At 46.1% G+C, this 27,632-nt stretch overlaps 1 protein-coding gene across 3 annotated transcripts in view; it reads left to right on the forward strand.

Moving 5' to 3' along the window:
• Positions 1–27,632, forward strand: part of erbin (erbb2 interacting protein) — a 160,016-nt gene that overhangs the window by 52,000 nt on the left and 80,384 nt on the right. For 2 of the 3 annotated variants that reach the window (XM_078396706.1, XM_078396709.1), the window contains exons 6-11: positions 3,099–3,162; positions 5,145–5,219; positions 7,316–7,460; positions 17,249–17,321; positions 18,200–18,329; positions 25,450–25,565. In XM_078396706.1, coding sequence (XP_078252832.1) covers positions 3,099–3,162; positions 5,145–5,219; positions 7,316–7,460; positions 17,249–17,321; positions 18,200–18,329; positions 25,450–25,565 — 603 coding nt within the window. Of the gene's footprint in view, positions 1–1,483; positions 1,551–3,098; positions 3,163–5,144; positions 5,220–7,315; positions 7,461–17,248; positions 17,322–18,199; positions 18,330–25,449; positions 25,566–27,632 lie in introns of those variants that run through there. The other variant, XM_078396708.1, reaches the window with a different exon arrangement.

Consider the following 27,632-nt stretch of genomic DNA (forward strand, 5'->3'; position numbering starts at 1 on the left):
TAGAATTCCACAGATTTACAACTCTCTGAGTGAAAAAGTTTTTCCTCAGTTCCTCATTCTAAATGGCCTACCCCTTATTCTTAACCTGTGGCTCCTGGTTCTGGACTCCCCCAACATTGGGAACATGTTTCCTGCCTCTAACGTGTCCAACCCGTTAATAATCTTATATGTTTCAATAAGATACCCTCTCATCCTTCTAAATTCCAGTGTACACAAGCCTAGTCGCTCCAGTCTTTCAACATTGGACAGTCAATAGACAATAGGTGCAGGAGTAGGCCATTCGGCCCTTCGAGACAGCACCGCCATTCAATGTGATCATGGCTGATCATTCTCAATCAGTACCCCGTTCCTGCCTTCTCCCCATACCCCCTGACTCCACTATCCTTGAGAGCTCTGTCTAGCTCTCTCTTGAATGCATTCAGAGAATTGGCCTCCACTGCCTTCTGAGGCAGAGAATTCCACAGGTTCACAACTCTCAGACTCGCCATTCCGGGAATTAACCTGGTGAACCTACGCTGCAGCCCTCAATAGCAAGGATGTCCTTCCTCAAATTTGGACTTGAGTGGGACAAGCTGCAGCCACTCAACACCAGCATTGATCTGAGGAACGTCAGACTGTTATCTGCAAGAGTTGCCTTGGTATTGAATCCTGAGATACTCCAGCACTCGGTCTTCTTTTCTCATGTTATTGACCTGTTGTTGAACCATTCTGCAGTTTGTTGAACACGGGTAGAGTCGAGATTTAAATCTTCAGACTGCACCGATGGGACATTTTGATAGATTTGTTCTGAAAGCAAATTTGTCCCGTTGCCAATAAACAGTCAGCACCCTTTTCTGGTTCATCATCTTTGTCAGATGTCCAATTCTGCACGATCAAATTTTCAACCGCCTAGATTTAAGGTTGATTGCAGCGTATAGTTCATAAGTTCTCAGAGCAGAAATGTACCGAAAAATGAAAGGCTTGGATAGAGTGGATGTGGAGAGGATGTTTCCACTAGTGGGAGAGTCTACGACTAGATGTTGTAGCCTTAGAATTAAAGGACGTTCCTTTATAAAGGAGTTGAAAAGGAATTTCTTTAGTCAGAGGATGGTGTATCTGTGTAATTCATTGCCACAGAAGGCAGTGGAGGCCGTCAATTGACATTTTTAATGCAGAGATAGATCGATTCATGATTAGTACGGGTGTCAGGGGTTATGGGGAGAAGGCAGGAGAATGGGGTTAGGAGGGAGAGATAGATCAGCCATGATTGAATGACGGAGTAGAGTTGATGGGCCAAATGGCCTAATTCTGCTCCTATTACATGACCTTATGAGAATTAGGCCATTCAGCCCATCAAGTCTACTCCACCATTCAATCATGGCTGATCTATCTCTCCCTCCTTAACCCCATTCTCCTGCCTTCCCCCCATAACCCCTAACACCCGTACTAATCAAGAATCTGTTAATTTCCGTCTTAAAAATATCCATCGACTTGGCCTCCACAGCCTTCGGTGGCAATGAATTCCACAGATTCACCAATCTCTGACTAAAGAGATTCCTCCTCATCTCCTGTCTAAAGGTACGTCCTTTTATTCTGAGGCGAGAGTTAAAGTTTATATTATTTTTGTTGTTGGAGAATTGAAGCATCGGGTGTGGTGTTAAATATGTATCTGTACACTGTGGAATGCTCGATGGCAATCATGTATTGTCTTCCTGCTGACTGGTTAGCACGCAACAAAAAGCTTTTCATCAGACAATAGACAATAGGTGCAGGAGGAGGCCATTCGGCCCTTCGAGCCATCACCGCCATTCAATGTGATCATGGCTGATCATTCCCAATCAGTACCCCGTTCCTGCCTTCTCCCCGTACCCCCTGACTCCGCTATCCTTAAGGGCTCTATCTAGCTCTTAATTTTCTAAACCAATTTTCACTGCACCTCAGTACACGTGACAATGAACTAAAACTGAACTGAACTAGAAAGATGAATCTTTTGAATAGTGAAAGGCCTGGATAGAGTGGGTGTGGAGAGGATGTTTCCACTGGTGGGAGAGTCTAGGACCAGGCCCACCCCCTCCCCTGAGATCAGTCTGAAGAAGGGTCTCGACCCGAAACGGCACCCATTCCTTCTCTCCCTAGATGCTGCCTGACCCGTTGAGTTACTCCAGCATTTTGTGTCCACTTTCAATTTCAACCAGCACCTGCAGTTTTTTTCCTATAGATGGGATACGTTGGTCGGCATGGACAGGTTGTGCCGAAGGGCCTGTTTCTACGCTGCATGACTCTATGACTCTACTCTAAAAAATGTTGAAATATCTGTAACAACTGTGGGAATGAAACTTCCATGCTTGTAAAAGTAACTCCGAGTTAGACAATAAACAATAGACGCAGGAGGAGGCCATTCGGCCCTTCGAGCCAGCACCGTCATTCAATGTGATCATGGCTGATCATTCTCAATCAGTACCCCGTTCCTGCCTTCTCCCCATAATTTAGCCATAATTTAGATTTAGCTCTTCGGGCTAACTGAATCAAGGGATATGGGGAATAAGCAGGAACGGGGTACTGATTTTGGATCATGGCTGATCATTCTCAATCAGTACCCCGTTCCTGCCTTCTCTCCATACCCCCTGACTCCGCTATCCTTAAGAGCTCTATCTAGCTCTCTCTTGAATGCATTCAGAGAATTGGCCTCCACTGCCTTCTGAGGCAGAGAATTCCACAGATTCACAACTCTCTGACTGAAAAAGTTTTTCCTCATCTCAATTCTAAATGGCCTACCCCTTATGTCCTTAAACTGTGGCCCCTTGTTCTGGACTCCCCCAACATTGGGAACATGTTTCCTGCCTCTAACGTGTCCAACCCCTTAATAATCTTATACGTTTCGATAAGATCTCCTCTCATCCTTCTACATTTCAGTGTATACAAGCCTAGTCGCTCCAGTCTTTCAACATATGACAGTCCCGCCATTTCGGGAATTAACCTAGTAAACCTACGCTGTAGTAAACCTACGCTGCACGCCCTCAATAGCATTTTGTCCGTATTAAAGATGGTTGCCGGAAAATTGGCGGTGGACTTTTACCTCATCTCTATTTATCTTACTTGTTGATCCTTGATCTTCCTAGAACCATGGGCAGACTGACCCAGCTGGAGAGATTAGATTTGGGAAGTAACGACTTCACAGATGTGGTAAGCACTTCAAAGAAAATCTCAATGTATTTTTATTTTTGCAAAGTCTATGGGCTCTCGTGTTGAACATAGAAAATAGGTGGAGGAGGAGGCCATTCGAGCCAGCACCGCCATTCATTGTGATCATGGCTGATCGTCCCCAATCAATAACCCGTGCCTGCCTGCTAGTTAATCTGGGGAATATTTTCAACATCACACTGCTCCATAGTTGTTTTGAAACGTAGACAATTCAATCAAACAAAGCAAATATTGTCAAAGTGAGCCCCAGCGCAAATTGGAGGAACAGCACCTCATATTTTTCTTGGGTAGTTTACACCCCAGCGGTATGAACATTGACTTCTCTAATTTCAGATAGCCCTTGCTTTCCCTCTCTATCCCCCCCCCTTCCCAATTCTCCCACCAGTCTTCCTGCCTCCAACTACATTCTATCTTTGTCCCATCCCCTCCCCTGACATCAGTCTGAAGAAGGGTCTCGACCCGAAACGTCACCCATTCCTTCTCTCCCGAGATGCTGCCTGACCCGCTGAGTTACTCCAGCATTTTGTGTCTACCTAAAGCAAAAATCACATCTTTTTGCCAACGAAGAGTTTGGCTGTGTTGGAAAAGGCAGCATTTACAAAGCCGGTAGAGCTGCTGCCTCACAGCGCCAGAGACCCGGTTTGATCCAGACCTCGGGTGCTGCCTGTGTGGAGTTAGCCTGTTCTCCCAGTGACCACATGGATTTCCTTCAGTTTCCCCGCACATCCCAAAGACGTGCGGGTTTGTAGGTTATTTGGCCCTCTGTAAATCGCTCCTAGTGTGTAGGGAGTGGATGTGAACGTGGGATAACATAGAGCTAGTGTGAACGGGTGATCGATGGTCGGCTGGGACTCAATGCCGTATCTCTAAAACTCAGGTAGGTAGCACACTGCTTGTATAGACAAATTAAACAGCATGAACACAGTAACTACCTTTTGTGTTCCGTTGAAAATCTGAAGTGTTTTCCTGGAAATTAGGCAATGTCTTGAGTGATAGGAGCAGAATTAGGCCATTCGGCCCATCAAGTCTACTCCGCCATTCAATCATGGCTGATCTATCCCTCCCTTCTAACCCCATTCTCCTGCCTTCTCTCCGTAATCTCTGACACCCGTACTAATCAAGAATCCTTCTATCTCTGCCTTAAAAATATCCACTGACTTGGCCTCCACAGCCTTCTGTGGCAAAATATTCCACAGATTCACCACCCTCTGACTAAAGAAATTTCTCCTCATCTCCTTCCTAAAAGAACGTCCTTTAATTCTGAGGCTGTGACCTCCAGTCGTAGAGTCTTCCACAAGTGAAAACATCCTCTCCACATCCACTCAATCCAAGCCTTTCACTATTCTGTACGTTTCAATGAGGTCCCCCCTCATTCTTCTAAACTCCAGCGAGTACAGGCCCAGTGCCGACTAACGCTCATCATAGGTTAACCCACTCACTCCTGGGATCATTCTTGTAAACCTGAAAAATGTCAAATGTCAAAAATGTTTAAAGTTTTTGATTTAAATGCACGGTGGCGCAGCGGTAGAGTTGCTGCCTTACAGCGAATGCAGCGCCGGAGACTCAGGTTCGATCCTGACTACGGGCGCCGTCTGTACGGAGTTTGTACGTTCTCCCCGTGACCTGCGTGGGTTTTCTCCGAGATCTTCGGTTTTCTCCCACACTCCAAAGATGTCCAGGTTTGTAGGTTAATTGACTGGGTAAATGTAAAAATTGTCCCTAATGTGTGTAGGATAGAGTTAATGTGCGGGGATCGCTGGGCGGCGCGGACTCGGATAGTAGTCTGGCTTTGGGCTTGGTTTTCTTGATTGAACGTTTATCCCAGTGTTATAGCATTTACTTTGTGTTTTTAATTGTAATTTAATTGTAATTTAGAAAGATAAACTACTGAATGTTTTAAAAGCATCCCCATGCATGTGCAATTTTGATCAACGTCTCTTTCATTGTGCTTTTTTTCCTTTTAGCCTGAAGTGTTGGAGCAGCTGACTGGACTTAAAGAGTTGTGGATGGATGGCAATAGACTTGCAATACTCCCTGGGGTATGTGTGTAGCACTAAATGATATGCACTAAAGTAAAGGCTTAACCATTAAGATGTACCAATCAATTTGACATTTAATTGGCAGCCCATTAATACCGGTTTTGGCCACACATATCATATCCATTCTGCGGAATAATCCATTATCTGCACTTCTGAGTTCTTCAGCCAATGAGTAAAAATGAATGAGGTCAAGTGAATTTTTCGAATGTAAGCCTTGTTTGGTTTAGTTTAGAGATACAGCGCGGAAACAGGGCCCTCGGCCCACCGAGTCCGCACCGACCGGCGATCCCCGCACAGTAACACCATCCTACACACACACACTAGGGACACCAAGCCAATTAACCTACAAACCAGTAACGTCTTTGGAGTGTGGGAGGAAACCGAAGATCTCGGAGGAAACCCACGCAGGTCACGGGGAGAACGTACAAACTCCGTACAGACAGCACCCGTAGTCGGGATCGAACCCGGGTCTCCGGCGCTACGAGCATTGTCAAGCAGCAACTCTACCGCTGCGCCACCGTGACCGCCCTAAATGTGGTGTTAATGGTCATGCCTGCAAAGGGTGGCCTGTGTTCAAAGAAATCAATTGGTTGCCCACGCAAGAAGAGTTTGGGATATTCCTTTCCCAGAATTAAACCTTGTCGTGGGCTATTCGTGAGCAGAATGACATGGGCAGCGTGCCTTCAGGACATCCAACAGACATTGAGGCCAGGAGCTCGTGGTCAGTAACAGTCCCACTGTCCACCTGTGAAATAAATCCAGGCCTAAACTTCTATCTGATTCTGGAACTTGAATCTTAAATTTTTATCTCCAGAGATGCAGCAGGGAAACAGGCCCATGATCCCCGTCCACTAACACAAACCTACACACTTTAGTGTAGGCTTGAGAGATATAGTGTGGAAACAGGCCCCTCGGCCTAAAGAGTCCACGCCGAACAGTTATCACCCTGTACACCATTACTATCCTAGATACTGGGGGCAATATACCTGCAAACCTGTACGTCTTTGGAACCAAAGCACCTGGAGAAACCAAAGCACCTGTCCAATCCCATAGAAATGTTCTATGTTTTCAAAAGACCCCGTCCCATCCTTCTAAATTCCAGTGAATACAAGCCCAGTTGATCGTCCAGAATAACCCGCTGAGTTACCCCAGCATTTTGTGTCTAGCTTCAATTTAAACCAGCACCTGTGGTTCTTTTGTGCACGATACGGGAGCTAACTTACCTTTCGTCAGCCAAGTTTGATCAAGGGCAGTCCCAACATGTCACAACCTACCACTGATATCTTCTACTTTTGTGCCCATTATCTACGTTTCAAATGTTAGGCCAGGCTCCTGCACAGCAGACAGCCTCCTCTTTGCCAGCGCTAGATTTTCCAGGCAGCACTGTTCACCGAGAAGTGGGCATCTTAGTAGGTGTGGCATGGATTGTACAGATGCTCCACATTCACATTCTGTGTCTACTGCACCTGCGTCACCCCACTTGCTCAATAGACAATTGACAATATAGACAATAGACAATAGGTGCAGGAGGGGGCCATTCGGCCCTTCGAGCCAGCACCGCCATTCAATGTGATCATGGCTGATCATTCTCAATCAGTACCCCGTTCCTGCCTTCTCCCCATACCCCCTGACTCCGCTATCCTTAAAAGCTCTATCTAACTCTCTCTTGAATGCATTCAGAGAATTGGCCTCCACTGCCTTCTGAGGCAGAGAATTCCACAGATTCACAACTCTCTGACTGAAAAGGTTTTTCCTCATCTCCATTCTAAATGGTCTACCCCTTATTCTTAAACTGTGGCCCCTTGTTCTGGACTCCCCCAACATTGGGAACATGTTTCCTGCCTCTAACGTGTCCAACCCCTTAATAATCTTATACGTTTCGATAAGATCTCCTCTCATCCTTTTAAATTCCAGTGTATACAAGCCCAGTCGCTCCAGTCTTTGAACATATGACAGTCCCGCCAACTTGCATCAGCCCATCCCTGTACGAAGCCAATATCTGATATCTGACCGTTCGATTCGCCATGTGTTTGTAACAAAAACGAGATAAATAGTCATTTGTGATTTACCGCCAACTCTTCCCTTTGTCGTTGCAGTTCATTGGCAAATTAAAGCAGCTGAGCTATTTGGATGTTTCCAAGAACAACGTGGAGATCGTGGACGATGCCATTTCTGGCTGTGAGAATCTCCAGGACCTCCTGCTCTCCGGCAACGTGCTTCAGCAGTTACCCGATTCCATTGGTGCGTTGGTCATTCAGTCGATGAACACTTGAAGGAAGGAAGTAGTCTTCTATGTTTGAAGTTGGTTTAGTTTAGTTTGCCATGCGTACCGAGGTACTGTGACAAGCGTTTGTCGTGTGCCAACCAGTTAGGGGAAAAACTATACATTGTTCAATGCATGCACAGATTCGTGATTCCATAGCTTCCGAATGAAAGGACGTTCCTTTAGCGGTCACGGTGGCGCAGCGGTAGAGTTGCTGCCTTACAGCGAATGCAGCGCCGGAGACTCAGGTTCGATCCTGACTACGGGCGCCGTCTGTACGGAGTTTGTACGTTCTCCCCGTGACCTGCGTGCGTTTTCTCCGAGATCTTCGGTTTCCTCCCACACTCCAAAGACGTACAGGTATGTAGGTGAATTGACTGGGTAAATGTTAAAATTGTCCCTAGTGTGTATAGGATAGTGTTAATGTGCGGGGATCGCTGGGCGGCGCGGACTCGGTGGGCCGAAGGGCCTGTTTCTGCGCTGTATATCTAAATCTAAATCTAAAATCTAGAGAGGAGATGAGGAATTTCTCTAGTCAGAGGGTGGTGAATCTGTAGGATTCTTTGCCACAGAAGGCTGTGGAGGCCAAGTCAGTGGATATTTTTAAGGTGGAGGTGATAGATTCTTGATCAGTACGGGTGTCAGGGGTTATGGAGAGAAGGCAGGAAAATGGGGTTGAGACAGAAGGCTAGATCAGCCATGATTGTATGGCAGAATAGACTTGATGAGCCTAATTCTGCATCTACAACTTATGAACTTAAGAATACATGATTAGAATCGAGCCACCCACGGTGTGCAGATACATGATAAAGGGAATAACATGTAGAGCAAGACAGAGTCTAGTCTCTTCTTCTCAAGCCCTTGGTTCCTCTAGGGAGCATAGGCCATTGACAAATGTCCTCCACCTCACTTGGTTGTTGGCGGTTCTTTCGAGATCTCTCCAGTTGAGCCCACTCCCAGACATGTCTGCCTGGACACCTCTTCTCCAGCTGTTCCTGGGGCCACCTCTTTTCCTTTTTCCTTGGGGGTTCCATTTCAGGGCTTGCCGGGTGATGTTTGTGGCAGGTTTTCTGAGGGTGTGTCCAATCCAACCCCAAGTCCAATTAAAGATAGTTCGAGGATCTCCAGTGAGGTTGATAGTAGCTCAGGGCCGTTCTCTTGTTGGTGATGGAGTTGTTCAGTTGCCTGATAACAGCCGGGAAGAAACTGTCCCTGAATCTGGAGGTGTGCGTTTTCACACTTCTGTACCTCTTGCCTGATGGGAGAGGGGAGGAGAGGGAGTGACCGGGGTGAGACTGGTCCTTGATTATGCTGCTGGCCTTGCCGAGGCAGCGTGAGGTGTCGATGGAGTCAACGGAAGGGAGGTTGGTTTGTGTGACGGTCTGGGCTGTGTCCACAGTTCTCTGCAATTTCTTGCGGTCTTGGATGGAGCTGTTCCCAAACCTTGCTGTGATGCATCCCGATAAAGGCACATCTGTAGAAGTTGGTGAGAGTTGATGGATTTAATGAAAGCTATGTAAATTCAACGGCAATATTTACAATGTCTGACAGCTTTATTTGAAATTTTGAGTAACACCTGTGAGTGTTCCTGAGATGAAAAACATTGATTTGGAAATATAAAACTTAGTCTGGATTTAGAGCCTTTCCAGACCCATTAATTAAATAGCCAATGGTTTACAGTTTGGAAAATTTCTCTTCAGAAGAAACAACGGAATGTTTTTAAATGATTCATTTTAGTTTGCATAACAAGTTTTTACTTTTTTTTTAACCAGCTGTTTGATATCAAACCTCTTTCAAAATTTCAATGGTGTTTCTTTTGACATCACAGGTTTTCTTTGGCAAAGACACGAGTTTATACTTTAGCAAACCTAATTGAATAAATGAGCAAAATAGAAAGTGCTGGAATAACTCCAGTGAACCTTCGCTTCTTTGAGGTGTGGGAGGAAACCAGGGCCCCCGGCGAAAACCCACGTGGGCACAGAGAAAACATGCAAACTCCATACAGGCAGCACCTGTAGTCAGAACCGAACCTGGGTCTCTGGCGCTGTAAGGCAGCAATGCTACAAATGTAACTGTAGCAACTCGCCGAGTTACTCCAGGACGTTGTGTTTTGCTCAGGATTCCAGCATCTGCAGTTCCTAGTATCGCTAATTGATTAAATGGTACCTGGGCTAATGGGGTGGAGTTATAGGGACAGATTGAATAGGCAGCCATTTTTCTTGCCTTGGAACGTAAGAGATGACCTTATTGAGACGCAGAAGGTCTTAAGGGGCATGGAGAAAGCGAGCACCCATTAGAAGGATGAGAGGGGATCTTATCGAAACGTATAAGGTTATTAAGGGGTTGGACACGTTAGAGGCAGGAAACATGTTCCCAATGTTGGGGGAGTCCAGAAACAGGGGCCACAGTTTAAGAATAAGGGGTAGGCCATTTAGAACGGAGATGATGAAAAACTTTTTCAGTCAGAGAGTTGTGAATCTGTGGAATTCTCTGCTTCAGAAGGCAGTGGAGGCCAATTCTCTGAATGCATTCAAGGGAGAGCGAGATAGAGCTCTTAAGGATAGCGGAGCCAGGGGGTATGGGGAGAAGGCAGGAACGGGGTACTGATTGAGAATGATCAGCCATGATCACATTGAATGGCGGTGCTGGCTCGAAAGGCTGAATGGCCCCCTCCTGCACCTATTGTCTATTGTCTATTACTTTACTCGGGGTAGAGGATTCATAAACCGGAGGACATATGGTTAAGGTGAGAGGGGAGAGATTGAAGAATGACCTTGGGCAACCTGTTCACTCGAAGGGTATCTGGAACGGACTGCCAGAGTAAGATACTATCCATTCGAATAATGGAGGCAATATGCCGTTATCAATTCAGAAAGTGATATAGCGTGGTGTCTTGTGTAGGAAAATAACTGCAGATGCTGGTCACAAATCGAAGGAATTTATTCACAAAATACTGGAGTAACTCAGCGGGTCAGGCAGCATCTCTGGAGAGAAGGAATGGGTGACGTTTCGGGTCGAGACCCTTCTTCAGATAAGCGTGGTTTCTTCTTCAGTCGCGGTCCCAGGTCACTTGCCCATTCTCTCCACAGATGCTGCCTGACCCGCTGAGTTCCTCCAGCACGTTATGTGTGTTTACTCAAGGTACCAGCTGTATCTGCTGTATCTTGTGGCTCTATATATTCCATGTTAGAGAGTCATACAGTGTGGAAACAGGCTCTTTGGCCCAACTTGCCCATCATGTTCCATCTAGATTAGTCCCACCTGCCTAATATGTCCCATATCCCTCAAAACCTGTCCTATCCATATACATGACTAAATGTTTCTTAAACGTTGCGATAGTCCCTGCCTCAACTACCTTGCCTGTCGGCTCGTTCCATACACCCACTAGGGACAATTTTTACATTTACCCAGCCAATTAACCTACATACCTGTACGTCTTTGGAGTGTGGGAGGAAACCGAAGATCTCGGAGAAAACCCACTCAGGTCACGGGGAGAACGTACAAACTCCTTACAGTGCAGCACCCGTAGTCAGGATCGAACCTGAGTCTCCGGCGCTGCATTCGCTGTAAAGCAGCAACTCTACCGCTGCGCTACCGTGCCGGTATGGAACCCGGGTCTCCGGCGCTGCGTTCACTGTAAGGCAGCAACTCTACCACCCTTTCTCTCTATTCCTCCCATTATTTCATACACCTCTATAAGATCACCCCTCATGCTCCTGCGCTCCTGGGAATAGAGTCCTAGCCTGCTCAACCTCTCCATATTACTCAGGACTTTGAGTCCTGGCAACAACCTCGTAATTCTACGATCAAATGAAAGACAGATGGGAAACCCAGTAAATAAGGAAATTGCAAACAATTTAGTAGAATCAGTCTGAAGAACAATCCTGAGCCGGAAAATCATCTACAGAGTCTAAAGAAGTTTGTCGACCTGAAATATTTTCTATCCAATCCAGGGATGCTGCATGACCCGCTGAGTCACTCCAGCACTTTGTCTATTTTTTTGTTGTAAAGCAGCATCTGCAGTTCCTTGTGTTTAGTTGAATAACTCATTCATCTCCGTGTGAAAATTGAAAACTTACAAAGTATTCAGTATTCAAACATCCAAAGATGTTTTTAAATTGCCAGTGTCGTTATGGAAATTAATTTGTAAATGCAATTGTGTAACAGAGGCCAAAGCTCTTCAGAGAAGGAAGGATTGTATTTGTATGCTTTCCATCTTTATTTTGAAAGCATTCTTGTTGGTTATTTCCTGATGTAGATACTGAGCTTTTTTTCCTTACTTTTTTTTTACAACTTACTTCAGCTTTGTAAAGCAAAATTCTCTCGGATCACAGAAATGGAAAACACCATCAAGACAGTTCATAAGACTGTCTCCTTACCTTCAAATACATTTCCATTCACTCTAGCCATCTTGTCATGATCCATGAACCCTGTGGTATTTTTTTGTCGTGGTCACATCTTGAAACAATAATGTGCATTGAGGAGTTTCAAGAACCGTCTTTTCTGATTCCTTCACTCAGCACATCAATTTTGATTCATTTAACTTTTTCTCCAACTACTCAAGCACTTAAAGACTGCAGTAAAACCACATTGTTAGGTGACTCCATGAAGTTCAAACCTTCACGGTTGATTGAAGGAGCTCTTGATAATTTAAATTAATAGCTGATGACTCTGCAGGAGGTGAAACATTTTTATGGTCAATTCTATCCATTTGGGCTATAATCGTAAGGCACTGCAAGATAAATCAAGAATGATTTCATATCATGAGCGTTTGTCGGCACTGGGCCTGTACTCGCTGGAGTTTAGATGGATGAGGGGGGACCTCATTGAAAGGCCTGGATAGAGTGGATGTGGAGAGGATGTTTCCACCAGTGGGAGAGTCTAGGACTAGAGGTCAAAGCCTCAGAATTAAAGGGCGTTCTTTCAGGAAGGAGACGAGAAGGCATTTCCTTAGTCAGAGGGTGGTGAATCGGTGGAATTCTTTGCCACAGAAGGCTGTGGAGGCCAAGTCAATGGAAATACTTAAGGCAGAGATAGAACGATTCTCGATTAGTACGGGTGTCAGAGGTTATGGGGAGATGGCAGGAGAATGGGGTTAGGACGAAGAGATAGATCAGCCACGGTTGAATGGAGGAGTTGACCTGATGGGCCGAATGGCCTAATTCTAATCTTTTCACTTATGAATTTATGAACTTATGATTGGGGTGAAGAGGGAGAGATGAATCAGCCATGATTGAATGGCAGAATAGACTTGATGGGCCGAATGGCCTAATTCTGCTCATATCGCGTGAATATTTAGACAAGCATGATTGTAGGGGTATGAGGAAGGAGCATGGGTCCGTTTTGGATTGTCGGGCAGAAAAGACAACACCATTCCAAAGGTGATCTGGGGTGCTTGGCATAAAGAGGCTTGTGAAGTGGTGAGCAGGTGGCACACAGCATTATGTTTGCAGTTGTCCAAAGCCTATGCCTGAAAACATATAAGTTTAATGTGCTCCCTTAACAGTTGCCCAGAACATGACCAGATCAATCAACGATTAAACACATTGGATTAATGAATCCTTGCATTCTCTCTTGGCTCAAAATGTCGTCATCTGTGGTTCCTTGGTATAACATATAAACAGAGAAAATAGGTGCAGGAGGAGACCATTTGGCTCTTCGAGCCAGTACCATTGCGATCATGGCTGATCATCCACAATCAGTAACCTGTGCCTGCCTTCTCCCCATAGTCAGAGAGTTGTAAATCTGTGGAATTCTCTGCCTCAGAAGGCAGTGGAGGCCAATTCTCTGAAGGCATTCAAGAGAGAGCTACAATACAATACAATACAATACAATATATCTTTATTGTCATTGTACAGGGGTACAACGAGATTGGGAATGCGCCTCCCATACGATGCAATAATAGATAGAGCTCTTAAGGATAGAGGAGTCAGGGGGTATGGGGAGAAGGCAAGAACGGGGTACTGATTGAGAATGATCAGCCATGATCACATTGAATGGCGGTGCTGGCTCGAAGGGCCGAATGGCCTCCTCTTGCACCTATTGTCTATATCCCTTGATTCCGCTAGCCCCTAGAGCTCTATCTAACTCTCTTTTAAATTCATCCAGTGAATTGGCCTCCACTGCCCTCTGTGGCAGAGAACTCCACAGATTCACAACACTCTGGGTGAAAAATATAGTGTTAAATATTGTGTTAAAAATATAGTGTTAAATACTTAGTCTTGGCCTTATTGTACTTCATTTAAGAAATGCAAGTGGGGCAAGAAGAGTTAGCAGGAGAAAAGCAAACAGTAAATGTTAACGAAAAAGATATTTTCTAAAAACTAAAGACACGATGGACTGTAGATATTGGAAATTTAAGTAAAATACAAAGAAATGCGCAGGTCAGGCAGAATCTCTGGAGGACATTGCCAGGGCGATGTTTAAAGTCTGAAGAAAGGTCCCGACCCAAAATGTTACCTGCCATGTTCCCCAGCGATGCTGAGTTAAATCAGCACTTTGTGTTTTTCTCAGAGCTAATTAATATTTACAAGTAATGAAGCTTCAGGTGTATGAAGATAACATTTCAGTACTGAAGATGGTCCAGTAGGAAAATAACTGCAGATGCTGGTACAAATTGAAGGTATCACAAAATGCTGGAGTAACTCAGCGGGTCAGGCAGCACCTCTGGAGAGAAGGAACGGGTGACGTTTCGGGTCGAGACCCTTCTTCAGACTGATGAAGGGTCTCGACCCGAAACATCACCCATTCCTTCTCTCCAGAGATGCTGCCTGACCCGCTGAGTTACTCCAGCATTTTGTGAAACCTTCAAAGATGGAATCATAGTCGTACAGTGTGGAAACAGGCCCTTCGGCGGTGTGGACTTGGTGGGCCGAAGGGCCCATTTCCACGCTGTATCTCTAAACTAAACTACTACTTGGTGCTGAGCTTCCTGCCGTTGTTATTTTTAATGGCCAGTTGCAAAAACAAAATCCCTAAAGTAGCAAACCATGTGAAATATTGGAAGGAGAAATTGGGGAACAACAACTGAGATTTCTGCTTTCAATATAACATGTGCACATAAGTGTTCCTCTTCAGTTTCGGGTCTAATAATAATGATGAGAGCAGAAAGTCCCATAGTTTATTATCACAACATTTGTGCAATTCCCAAATGTTAAACTGACGTAAACCCGAAGTGTTGGAGCAACTCGAAGTGTCAGGCAGCATCTGTGGATGGAGTGGACAGGCAACCTTTCGGGTCAGGACAACATTGACACAGAAAATAGGTGCAGGAGGAGGCCGTTTGGCCCTTCGAGCCAGCACCACCATTCATTGTGATCATGGCTGAACATCCACAATCAGTAACCCGTGCCTGCCTTCTCCCCATATCCCTTGATTCCACTAGCCCCTAGAGCTCTATCTAACTCTCTTTTTAAATTCATCCAGTGAATTGGCCTCCGTTGCCTTCTGTGGCAGAAAACGTTCAGACATCGTAGTAGGGGGGAGAAAATTCAGCCATTTAAAACTTATCATGAATTAATGAAAAAAATACTCATTTATATTTCTATATTGATTTTGCTCACAAACATTTTTTTTTTAAAAAGAAAATTATATTTTCAAGCTAACAGAATGTCAACAATTTATATTAAAAGTATAGGGAGGTACAGTGGTAGAATTGCTGCCTTACAGCACCAGAGACCCTCGGACTATCCTTGATCAGACTTTGCTGGCCTTACCTTGCACTAAACGTTATTCCCTTATCATATATCTGTACACTGTAAATGGCACGATTGTTATCGTGTAATGTCTTTCCGCTGACTGGATAGCACGCAACAAAAGCTTTTCACTGTACCTCGCGACACGTGACAATAAACTAAACTGTAACAATCCTGACCTTCCAAAGATGTGCAGGTTTGTAGTTTAATTGGCTTCACTGAAATTGGAAATTGTCCCTACTGTGTAGGATAGTGTTAGTGCTCGGGGATCGCTGGGCGGCACGGACTCGGCTTGTACTCGCTGGAATTTAGAAGATTGAGGGGGGATCTTATAGAAACGTACAAAATTCTTAAGGGGTTGGACAGGCTAGATGCAGGAAGATTGTTCCCGATGTTGGGGAAGTCCAGAACAAGGGGTCACAGTTTAAGGATAAGGGGGAAGTCTTTTAGGAACGAGATGAGAAAGTTTTTTTTCACACAGAGAGTGGTGAGTCTGTGGAATTCTCTGCCACAGAAGGTAGTTGAGGCCAGTTCATTGGCTATATTGAAGAGGAAGTTAGATGTGGCCCTTGTGGCTAAAGGGATCAGGGGTATGGAGAGAAGGCAGGTACGGGATACTGAGTTGGATGATCAGCCATGATCATATTGAATGGCGGTGCAGGCTCGAAGGGCCGAATGGCCTACTCCTGCACCTATTTCCTATGTTTCTATGTTTCTATGACTCGGTGAGCCAAAGGGCCTGTTTCCACGCTGTATCTCTAAGCTAAGAGGAGTGAAATGTAAAGCTGGTGGGAGAGATATAGGTGGAAGGGAGACATCATCTCCTAAAACTGATGTTGAATTAACTAAAAAAATAGGCATTTATTATTTCTATATTGATTCTGCAATTTTGTTTCATAAAAAGACAAATATATATTTTCAAGCTAACTGTAGAATGTCAACAATTTATGTTAAAGTATTGCTATATACTGTAGAAGAAAATAACTGCAGATGCTGGTTTCAAATTGAAGGCAGACACAAAATGCTGGAGTAACTCAGCGGGTCGGGCAGCATCTCTGGAGAAAAGGAATGGGTGACGTTTCGGATCGAGACCCTTCTTCAGAGTGAAGAAGTTCAGGGTTCTGACCCGAAACGTCACCCATCCTTTTTCTCCAGAGATGCTGCCCGACCCGCTGAGTTACTCCAGCACTCTGTGTCCCGTCTTCGGTATTAATCAGCATCTGCCACTCCTCCCTACACAAAAAAAAGAGAATCGCTTTTATACAGAGGGGACTTTCATTTCTGCAGGTTATGGCTCTTTGGAATTTTCCAGCTGAGAAATGTGTGAAAAATGAATCAGCTCCAAAAGCTGCTAGATATTTGAACAAGGGAATCATAGACCGTGGGGATGAGATAGGAAGATGGAGCTGAGATTCAGATCAGATAATAACCTTATTGAATGGCAGATTAGGATCGCACATAGTTTGGAGATACAGCGTGGAAACAGGCCCCTTGGCCCACCAAGTCCTGACTGACCAAGTGCTCCCCAGTTCTATCGTACATACCTAAGGACAATTTACAAAAGCCAATTAACCTACAAACCTGCTTGTCTTTGGAGTGTGGGAGGAAACCGGAGCACCTGGAGAAAACCCACGCAGTCACAGGGAGAACGTACAAACTCCGTACAGACAGCACCCGTAGTCAGGATCGAACCCGGGTCTCTGGCGCTGTGAGGCAGCAACTCTACCGCTGCACCGCCGTGCCGCCCCCAATTTAATACTGTTTGTTATCTTAACTTCCAGCGTTCTGCGGATTTGATCTAAATTTCTTAAGAACCGATGAGGTGATTATAATTGATAGACACAAAAAGCTGGAGTAACTCAGCAGGACGGGCAGCGTCTCTGGAGAGAAGGAATAGGTGACGTTTGGGTCAGACCTGAAAAGGGGACTCGACCCGAAACGTCACCTATTCCTTTTCCTTCTCTCCAGAGATGCTGCCTGTCCCGCTGATTTACTCCAGCTTTTTGTGTGTAAACCAACATCTGCAGTTTCTTCCGACACATGATTATAATTGTTCATTCCTATAATTCCAGGTTCTCTTAAAAAACTAACTGCACTTAAAGTGGATGAAAACCAGTTGATAACTTTACCAGATTCAATTGGAGGGTAAGTATTTCGGATTGACTTTTTGGGTAATGTGAAAATGTAAAATGCTTGAGCAGTCGATAGCTTGGGGGGGGAAATTGATTTCTGTAATTTAAACTGGTCAGGGATCTAGCCAGAGAATATTGAGATATTTAGCTTGTTTGTGGCATTGCCCATTGCTTGCTGGACTTTAGAAGGGTGAGGGGGGATGCAATTGAAACTTACTGAATAGTGAAAGGCTTGGATAGAGTGGATGCGGAGAGGATGTTTCCACTGGTGGGAGAGTCTAGGACTAGAGGGCACAGCCTCAGAATTAAAGGATGTTCCTTTCAGAAGGAGATGAGGGGGAATTTCTTTAGTCAGAGGGTGGTGAATCTGTGGAATTCATTGCCATCGAACGCTGTTGAGGCCAAAACATTGAATACTGTGAAGGCAAAGTTTGATAGATTCTTGATTAGTACGGGTGTCATAAGTTATTATAATAATAATATATTCCTTTATTCGTCCCACACCGGTGAAATTTATAGTGTTACAGCAGCAAAGTGGAGAGCAAGAGATCATTCATTATAAATAAAAAGTAAAGACAAGGATAAATTGTCATCAGTTTTCTGTGTATTCCTTAACTGTTACTGTTGACTCATCTGCTGGGAGCAGTGCTGGTTGTGCAGTCTCACAGCAGCGGGAAAGAGGGACCTCCTATATCTCTCCTTCACGCACTTGGGGTGAAGGCAGGGGAATGGGGTTGAGGGGGAAAGATAGATCAGCCACGATTGAATGGCGGAGTTAGACTCGATGGGCTGAATGGCCAAATTCTGCTTCTATCACTTATGAACTTATTATGTCATGTTTTAATAAGTGTGTTGTCTCATGCAATCATTTATTTATTTGCGTCTGTATAGGCTTTCATGTTTAGAAGAATTTGATTTCAGTTTTAATGAAATTGAAGCCATACCTCCTACAATCGGACAGCTCCAGAATCAAAGAACTCTTGCAGCAGATCATAATTTCATTACAGATCTTCCTTCAGAGGTAACATCTTTACATTTTTTGTCAACGTCTAATTCAGTGATAGTACTTTGATGTACTAGTACCCGATGAGCCTAGTGTATACACTGGATTTTAGAAGGATGAGAGGGGATCTTATTGAAACATATAAGATTATTAAGGGATTGGACACGCTAGAGGCAGGAAACATGTTCCTGATGTTGGGGGAGTCCAGAACCAGCGGCCACAGTTTAAGAATAAGGGGTAGGCCATTTAGAACGGAGATGAGGAAAAACCTTTTCACTCAGAGAGTTGTGAATCTGTGGAATTCTCTGCCTCAGAAGGCAGCGGAGGCCAATTCTCTGGAAGCTTTCAAGAGAGAGTTAGATAGAGCTCTTAAAGATCGCGGAGGTATGGGGAGAAGGCAGGAACGGGGTACTGATTGTGGATGATCAGCCATGATCACAGCGAATGGCGGTGCTGGCTCGAAGGGCCGAATGGCCTACTCCTGCACCTATTGTCTATTGAGCCGAATGGCCTTATTCTGCTCTCATGTCTCATTGTGGTTGGACTGTGAACCCTTTGGTGTGATTTGTTGGTTGTGAGATTAATTTAGTTTATTATTGGAGGTGTACATTTTCACACTTCGGTATTTCTTGCCTGATGGGAGAGGGGAGAAGACGGAGTGGCCGGGGTGAGACTGGCCCTTGATGATGCTGCTGGCCTTGCCAAGGCAGCGCGAGTTATAAATGGAGTCAGTGGAAGGGAGGTTGGTTTGTGTGACGGTCTGGGCTGTGTCCACAATTCGCTGCAGTTTCGTGTGGTCTTGGATGGAGCTGTTCCCAAACCTTGCTGTGATGCACCCCGACAAAATGCTTTCTACGGCACACATGTAGAAGTTGGTGAGGCTCGTCCTTGATTGTGCATCTATACACTAAAACTCTTGTTTGTTTGTTTGTTTGTTTGTTCCTGAACTACTGCCAAAACGGTACACGATAGCGCGACAATTTTAGGCCCACCTTACTCACCGTCGTCCCTTTGGTGCTAATGGAAGAAGTTTCATTGAAATCGGTGTTATATTTTTTAAGTTATTCACATTTTAAGGTTTAAATCTATCTCCTAGGGAGGGAGGGGGGAGGGAGGGGGGAGGGAGGGGGGAGGGAGGGAGGGGGGTAGAGGGAGGGAGGGAGGTAGGAGGAGGGAGGATAAGCGGGGTTGAGGGGGATGGAGTGGGGGGGGGAGGAGGGGGAGAGGGAAGGGGGTGAGGGGGGAGGAGAGAGGAGAGTGTGCTGCACCAATGCAGGAGAGGTTTGGGCACAACGGGTTCACTTAGTCTAGTGTTTAATATTGCTCTTCCTCTACATTTTATCTGTGTCACACATCACTTGAATTCCAAGCTCCCTAGAATATGCCCCCATTTGAAACTGAAGACTGAGCTCCAGATTAGTGATATGTAATCTGCTCCACTTGGCATATTGATGTGGGGCTTGACTATGTTATCTCTGCTTCTTGATAATGGCACCTTCAGTGTTTTAAAGAAAATCTCAAGGTGATGTTTGATCAGGCATGCACTTGTTCATTTATTTATCTCCAGTAATGCATGTTTTTGCAAGCCAAGCTTTGGAAACGTAAACCACAGCCCATCTGTTGAGCATTGGAAGCAAGGAGATGTGTGTGAAACATTCTGTATCGGTACATTAGCAGGGTCATTACAAGTTACAAAATTAGGGGAGGCATCGATAGAGAGGGTAGGGAGTCAAATCCCAGGGTGGATTTATCAAGCACAGGTGGTCTTTGACTTAGGATGGGGTGACCTTCCGATAAACCCATCGTAAATCGAAAATATTGTGAGTCGAAAATGCATTTAATGCACCTAACCTACCGAACATCATAGCCACCTAACCTACCAAACATCATAGCCACCTAACCTACCGAACATCATAGCCACCTAACCTACACAACATCATAGCCACCTAACCTACACAACATCATAGCCACCGAACCTACCAAACATCATAGCCACCGAACCTACCAAACATCATAGCCACCGAACCTACACAACATCATAGCCACTAACCTACACAACATCATAGCCACCTAACCTACACAACATCATAGCCACCTAACCTACCAAATATCATAGCCACCGAACCTACCAAACATCATAGCCACCTAACCTACACAACATCATAGCCACTAACCTACCAAACATCATAGCCACCTAACCCACCCAAGATCATAGCCACTTAACCTACCCAACATCATAGCCACTAACCTACCAAACATCATAGCCACCTAACCTACACAACATCATAGCCACTAACCTACACAACATCATAGCCACTAACCTACACAACATCATAGCCACTAACCTACCAAACATCATAGCCACCTAACCCACCCAAGATCATAGCCACTTAACCTACCAAACATCATAGCCACCGAACCTACCAAACATCATAGCCACCTAACCTACTGGTCGAGGAGTATCTGTACTAGAGAGCATAGCTTGAATGTCAGAGCGGGAATATATATTCTGACTACGGGTGCTGCCTCTACGGAGTTTGTGACCTGCGTGGGTTTTCTCCGGGTGCTCCGGTTTCCTCCCACATTCCAAAGACGTACAGGTTTGCAGGTTAATTGGCTTACGAAAATTTGTAAGATAGTACGAGGTGATCGCTGATTGACGTAGACTCAGTGGGCTGAAGGGCCGGTTTCCACGCGGTAAGTCTGTCTAAAGTCATGTGCGGTGTCGGGTGTGGTGGTGGAAGCAGATAAAATAGTGGCATTTCAGAATCATTCAAGTTGGCACCATGGGGTCTTTGGCCATTGGTGCTGGCTCTGATTTGTTCTGTGCCTTTTCATACCTCTAAGTTCCCCTCTCTCTCTCGACACTCTTAAGTCTAGAGAAGGGTCTCGACCCAAAACATCACCTATTCCTTTTATAGACTATAGACAATAGACAATAGGTGCAGGAGGAGGCCATTCGTCCCTTCGAGCCTGCACCGCCATTCAATGTGATCATGGCTGATCATTCACAATCAGTACCCCGTTCCTGCCTTCTCCCCATACCCCCTGACTCCGCTATCCTTAAGAGCTCTATCTAGCTCTCGCTTGAATGCATTCAGAGAATTGGTCTCCACTGCCTTCTGAGGCAGAGAATTCCACAGATTCACAACTCTCTGACTGAAAAAGTTTTTCCTCATCTCAGTTCTAAATGGCCTACCCCTTATTCTTAAACTGTTGCCCCTTGTTCTGGACTCCCCCAACATTGAGAACATGTTTCCTGCCTCTAACGTGTCCAACCCCTTATTAATCTTATACGTTTCGATAAGATCTCCTCTCATCCTTCTAAATTCCAGTGTATACAAGCCTAGTCGCTCCAGTCTTTCAACATATGACAGTCCTGCCATTCCGGGAATTAACCTAGTAAACCTACACTGCACACCCTCAATAGCAAGAATATCCTTCCAGAGATGCTGCCTGACCTGCTGAATTACTCCAGTATTTTGTGTCTCTTTTTTTTAAATAGACACAGAGATGGATGTGCAGAGAATGGAGGGATATGGGGCGGGTGCTGGCCAGACGATTAGTTTAATTTAGTATCATCTGCGTCGTGGACATCGTGAGCTGAAACGCCTGTCCCTGTGCTGCACTGTTTAATGTTCCAAAGTTCACAAAGGAAGCAATGGCTATTTTAACAACTGTGTAGGAAGGAACTGCAGGTGCTGGTTTAAACCAAAGAATCTCTGAAGAAGGATCTCGGCCCAAAACGTCACCCATTCCTTCTCTCCAGAGATTGCTGCCTGTCCCTGCTGTTTTAGAATTGGCCCCAATGTCAGAAGTCACTCCCCAGTTTATATGTCACATCTTGACTCAGCCTGAATCAGCATCTCATATTTCGTTTGGTCAGCTTACAACCCAATCCTATGAATATTGATTTCTCCCACATCGAGTAACCTTTGCTTTCCCTCTCTCCGCGTCCCTCCCCCACCCTAGTTCTCCGACTAGTTTCGCTGTCCTCCTGATTAAATATTACTGATTGTCTGCCTCGTTATCATCATCCCCGTAGCTAACAATGAACCAGGATGAAGGCAGGAATGGGGTACTGATTGAGAATGATTAGCCATGATCACATTGAATGATGGTGCTGGCTCGAAGGGCCGAATAGCCTACTCCTGCACCTATTGTCTGTTGTCTATTGTCTATTGACCATGGTGCCAATTTATCAAATCCCATCTGCTCGCAGGTGATCCATAATCACTCTATAACAGAGCTTTATTTGTCGTTCGGTACCGAAGTACCGAACGAAACTACATAGCAGTCATAGAAAAAAAAAAAGAACACAAGACACACGACCCCAACACAAACGTCCATCACAGTGACTCCAAACACCCCCTCACTGTGATGGAGGCAACAAAACTTCCACTCTCTTCCCCACGCCCATGGACAGACAGCTCGTCCCCGACCGACCCGCACAGTCCCCGCACCGGGCGCTGAAACGTCTCGCGGCCGAATCAGGCGATGAAAGGCCCGCGACCAAACCTTGCGCAGCTAAGTCCCGTGGTCGAGCCGCACCGGGCGATGTCAAGTCCGCAGCCGAGCCGCACCAGCGATGAAAAGCCCCGCAGCCGAGCTGCACCGGGCGATGTTAAGCCCCGCGGCCGAGCCGCACCGGGCGATGTTAAGTCCCGCAGCCGAGCCGCACCAGCGGTGAAAAGTCCCGCAGCCGAGCTGCACCGGGCGATGTTAAGCCCCGCAGCCGAGCTGCACCGGGCGATGTTAAGCCCCGCAGCCGAGCTGCACCGGGCACTGTTAAGTCCAGCGGCCAAGCCGCACCGGGATGTAAAGTCCAGCGGCCAAGCCGCACCGGGATGTAAAGTCCAGCGGCCAAGCCGCACCGGGTGATGTAAAGTCCAGCGGCCGAGCCGCAGTGGGCGATGTTAGGCCCCGCAGCCGAGCCGCACCCCGCGCCGTGAGGAAGAGAAAAGTCCCCCCCCCCCCCCACCCACCCACACCACCACCCCCTCCCACACATACACAACCGAAAAAAATATATATATAAAAACCATCCCAACACCGACACACAACAAAAAAAGGGAAAAAAAAGACGGACAGACTGCTAGTCAGCCGCTGCCGTTAGGCGCCGCCACGTGACTATTACCAAGATAGTCAATAGACAATAGACAATAGACAATAGGTGCAGGAGTAGGCCATTCAGCCCTTCGAGCCAGCACCGCCATTCAATGCGATCATGGCTGATCACTCTCAATCAGTACCCCGTTCCTGCCTTCTTCCCATACCCCTTCACTCTGCTATCCTTAAGAGCTCTATCCAGCTCTCTCTTGAAAGCATCCAACGAACTGGCATCCACTGCCTTCTGAGGCAGAGAATTCCACACCTTCACCATTCTCTGACTGAAAAAGTTCTTCCTCATCTCCGTTCTAAATGGCCTACCCCTTGAAGTAACTCAGCAGGTCAGGCAGCATTTCTGGAAAAAAGGAACAGGTGACGTTTCGGGTCGAGACCCTTCTTCAGTCACTCTATGACCAGCCTGTTCATGACTGCCCAAATGCCTCTTAAACTTTGCGATAATATCTGTTTCTACCATTTTCTGTGCAGCAAATTCCAGATATCCACCACTCTGCATTATGCAACAAAAAAACTTGTCTCACACCATCTCCTTTAAACTTTGTTTGGCGATGAGGAACAGCAGGTGCTGGCTTTACAAAAAAGGCACTGAGTGCCGGTGTAACTCAGAAGGTCAGGTAGCTGGAGAATGTTCTCTGGAGGACATGGATAGAAGACATTTATGACAGATGCTTCCTGACCCACTGAGATTTTTTTTTTTAAATTGAGATACAGCGCGGAAACAGGCCCTTTCGGCCCACCGGGTCCGCGCCGACCAGCGATCCCCACACATTAACACTACCCTACACACACCTGGGACAATTTTTACATTTACCAAGCCAATTAACCTACAAACCTGCGCGTCTTTGGAGTGTGGGAGGAAACCGAAGATCTCGGGGAAAACCTACGCAGTTCACGGGGAGAACGTACAAACTCCGTACAGACGGCGCCCGTAGTCGGGATCGAACCCGGGTCGCCGGCGCTGCATTCACTGTAAGGCAGCAACTCTACCGCTGCGCCACCGTGACCGCCATCACTTTCATTTTCTTTTAAAATTCCCCCCCCCCCCCCCCCCCCACCTTAAAACTGTCCTCCAGTACTTGATTTTTTCACTCTGCGGGGTAAAGACTACTCTGTTTATGCCTTTCATAATTTTATGTATTTCCATCAGCCCTTCCTGTCTAAAATTCGCCCACACCAAACTAAAATGTATAATAATTTCAAATAGTAATAGGCCTCGATAGTGGATGTGCAGAGGATGTTTCCACGAGTGGGAGAGGTTACACACAGCCTCAGAATAAAAGGACGTACCTTTAGAAAAGAGATGAGGAGGAATTTTGTTAGTCAGAGGGTGGTGAAACTGTGGAATTCTTTGCCACAGAAGGCTATTGTATCCAAGTCAGTGGATATTTTTAAGGCAGAGATTGACATATTCTTGATTAGTACGGGTGTCGGGGGTTACGGGGAGAAGGCAGGAGAATGGGGTTGGGAGGGAGAGATAGATCAGCCATGATTGAATGGCAATAGACAATAGACAATAGGTGCAGGAGGAGGCCATTCGGCCCTTCGAGCCAGCACCACCATTCAATGTGATCATGGCTGATCATTCTCAATCAGTACCCCGTTCCTGCCTTCTCCCCATACCCCCTGACTCCGCTATCCTTCAGAGCTCTATCCACCTCTCTCTTGAATGCATTCAGAGAATTGGCCTCCACTGCTTTCTGAGGCAGAGAATTCCACGGATTCACAACTCTCTGACTGAAAAAGTTTTTCCTCATCTCAGTTCTAAATGGCGGAGGAGACCTGATGAGCTAAATGGTCTAATTCTGCTCCTAGAACCTGTGAACATTATTTTAATCTTGATGCTGTAATACTGTGTTTTTACGCAAATTGTAGACGAGTTTCCACCTCTTGCGACGGGTCGGATAGATTTTTTTCCAGCCTGTGCCCGCGTGGTGATGTGACGTTAGTATATTAGCGTGTGCTGTTCTGTTGTAATTAAATGACTCACTTGTGACAATTTGTTTGACCTCAGATTGGTAACTGCAAGAACGTGACTGTGCTGTTCCTTCACTCCAACAAACTGGAGCACTTGCCCGAGGAAATGGGAGAGATGCAGAAACTCAAAGTCATTAATCTCAGCGACAACCGGTTAGTATTTGACCAAATACGTATGTCTAAAATATTAAAACTGCATTGGCGTTGATGTGTAGAGACAGTGTGGAAACAGGCCCATCGGGTCCATAGTAAACATCGAAACATAGAAAATAGGTGCAGGAGGAGGCCATTCGGCCCTTCGAGCCTGCACCGCCATTCAATATGATCATGGCTGATCATCCAGCTCAGTAACCCGTACCTGCCTTCTCTCCATACCCCCTGATCCCTTTAGCCACAAGGGCCACATCTAACTCCCTCTTAAATATAGCCAATGAACTGGCCTCAACTACCTTCTGTGGCAGAGAATTCCACAGACTCACCACTCTCTGTGTGAAGAAATATTTTCTCATCTCGGTCCTAAAAGACTTCCCCCTTATCCTTAAGCTGTGACCCCTGGTTCTGGACTTCCCCAACATCGGGAACAATCTTCCCGCATCTAGCCTCTCCAACGCCTTAAGAATTTTATATGTTTCAATAAGATCCCCCCTCAGTCTTCTAAATTCCAGCGAGTCCACACTGACCATCAATCATCTGCGCACTAGTGTACAAGAAACGAACTGCAGTTGCTGGTTTAAATCGAAGATAGACACAAAATGCTGGAGTAACTCAGCGGGCCAGGCAGCATCTCTGGAGAGAAGGAATGGGCGACGTTTCGGGTGGAGACACACTAGGGTCTGAAGAAGGGTCTCGAGCCGAGACATCACCCATTCCTTCTCTCCACGGATGCTGCCTGTCCCGCTGAGTTACTCCAGCATTTTTGTGTCTACCTGCACATTGGTCCCGTGTTCTCCCAGTTTCGCATCCGACACGGTCGGGCCAATTTACAGAAGCCCATTAACCCACAACAATTCACCCCATTGGAATATGGGGGGAAAGCGGAGCACCTGGAGAAAACCCACGCGGGTCACGGGGAGAACGTACAAACTTAGTACAGACAGCACCCGTAGTCAGGATCGAACCCGGGTCTCTTGGCGCTGTGAGGAGGCAACTCTACCACTGCGCCACTAAGGACAGACACCAGAGTTTGGAATCGAAGGCGATTCGTTTGCAGTTGATCATAGATTTGGGAGAAATTCCGTCTGAAGAAGAAACGTCACCCATTCCTTCTCTCCAGAGATGCTGCCTGACCCGCTGAGTTACTCCAGCATCTTGTGTCCACCTTCGATTTAAACCAGCATGTGCAGTTTTTTTCCTATAAATTTGGGAGATGTGGTGTCCCTCGTCACCCGTAACTTGTGTTCAGCCTGCACATAGGCGTGAGTGTTTTAAGGCCAGAGGGATGGTTTTACTGGCTACTGTCGGGCTGCATACGACTGTTCTTGACACCCACTGTCATGTTGCCACATAGAGCCCAAGAATAATACATTCTCGTTAACATGTTCGTGGCCATTTCACAAATACTATCCAGACAGACTCAACGACTGATCCGTGCCTTTTCTAAATCCCACAATAGCATTTAAAATCTTAAAAAATAATGCAGTAAGCCCTCATTTTAACGGAGCTCCTTATAAAGGATTTCGTGAGTTCATAAGTAATAGGAGCAGAATTAGGCCATTATACAGATACAGAGATACAGCACAGAAACAGGCCCTTCGGCCCACCGGGTCCGCGCCGCCCAGCGGTCCCCGCACACTAACACTATCCTACACACACTAGGGACAATTTTTACATTTGCCCAGCCAATTAACCTACAAACCTGCACGTCTTTGGAGTGCGGGAGGAAACCGAAGATCTCGGAGAAAACCCACGCAGGTCACGGGGAGAACGTACAAACTCCGTACAGACGGCGCCCGTAGTCAGGATCGAACCTGAGTCTCCGGCGCTGCATTCGCTGTAAGGCAGCAACTCTACCGCTGTGCCGCCGTGACCGCCGCCATTCGGCCCATCATGTCCATTCCGCCATTCAATCATGGCTGATCTACCTCTCCTTCTTAACCCCGTTCTTCTCCCCATAACCCCTGACACCCCTGATTTTGGTTCTGGTGGATGGACCTGCCCGCACCAACCCCAGCTCACACCACCTCCTGGTCACTTAGAAACATAGAAAATAGGTGCAGTACT

This window comes from Rhinoraja longicauda, chromosome 3 (assembly GCF_053455715.1).
Source record: "Rhinoraja longicauda isolate Sanriku21f chromosome 3, sRhiLon1.1, whole genome shotgun sequence".
Classification (NCBI taxonomy): Eukaryota; Metazoa; Chordata; class Chondrichthyes; order Rajiformes; family Arhynchobatidae; genus Rhinoraja; species Rhinoraja longicauda.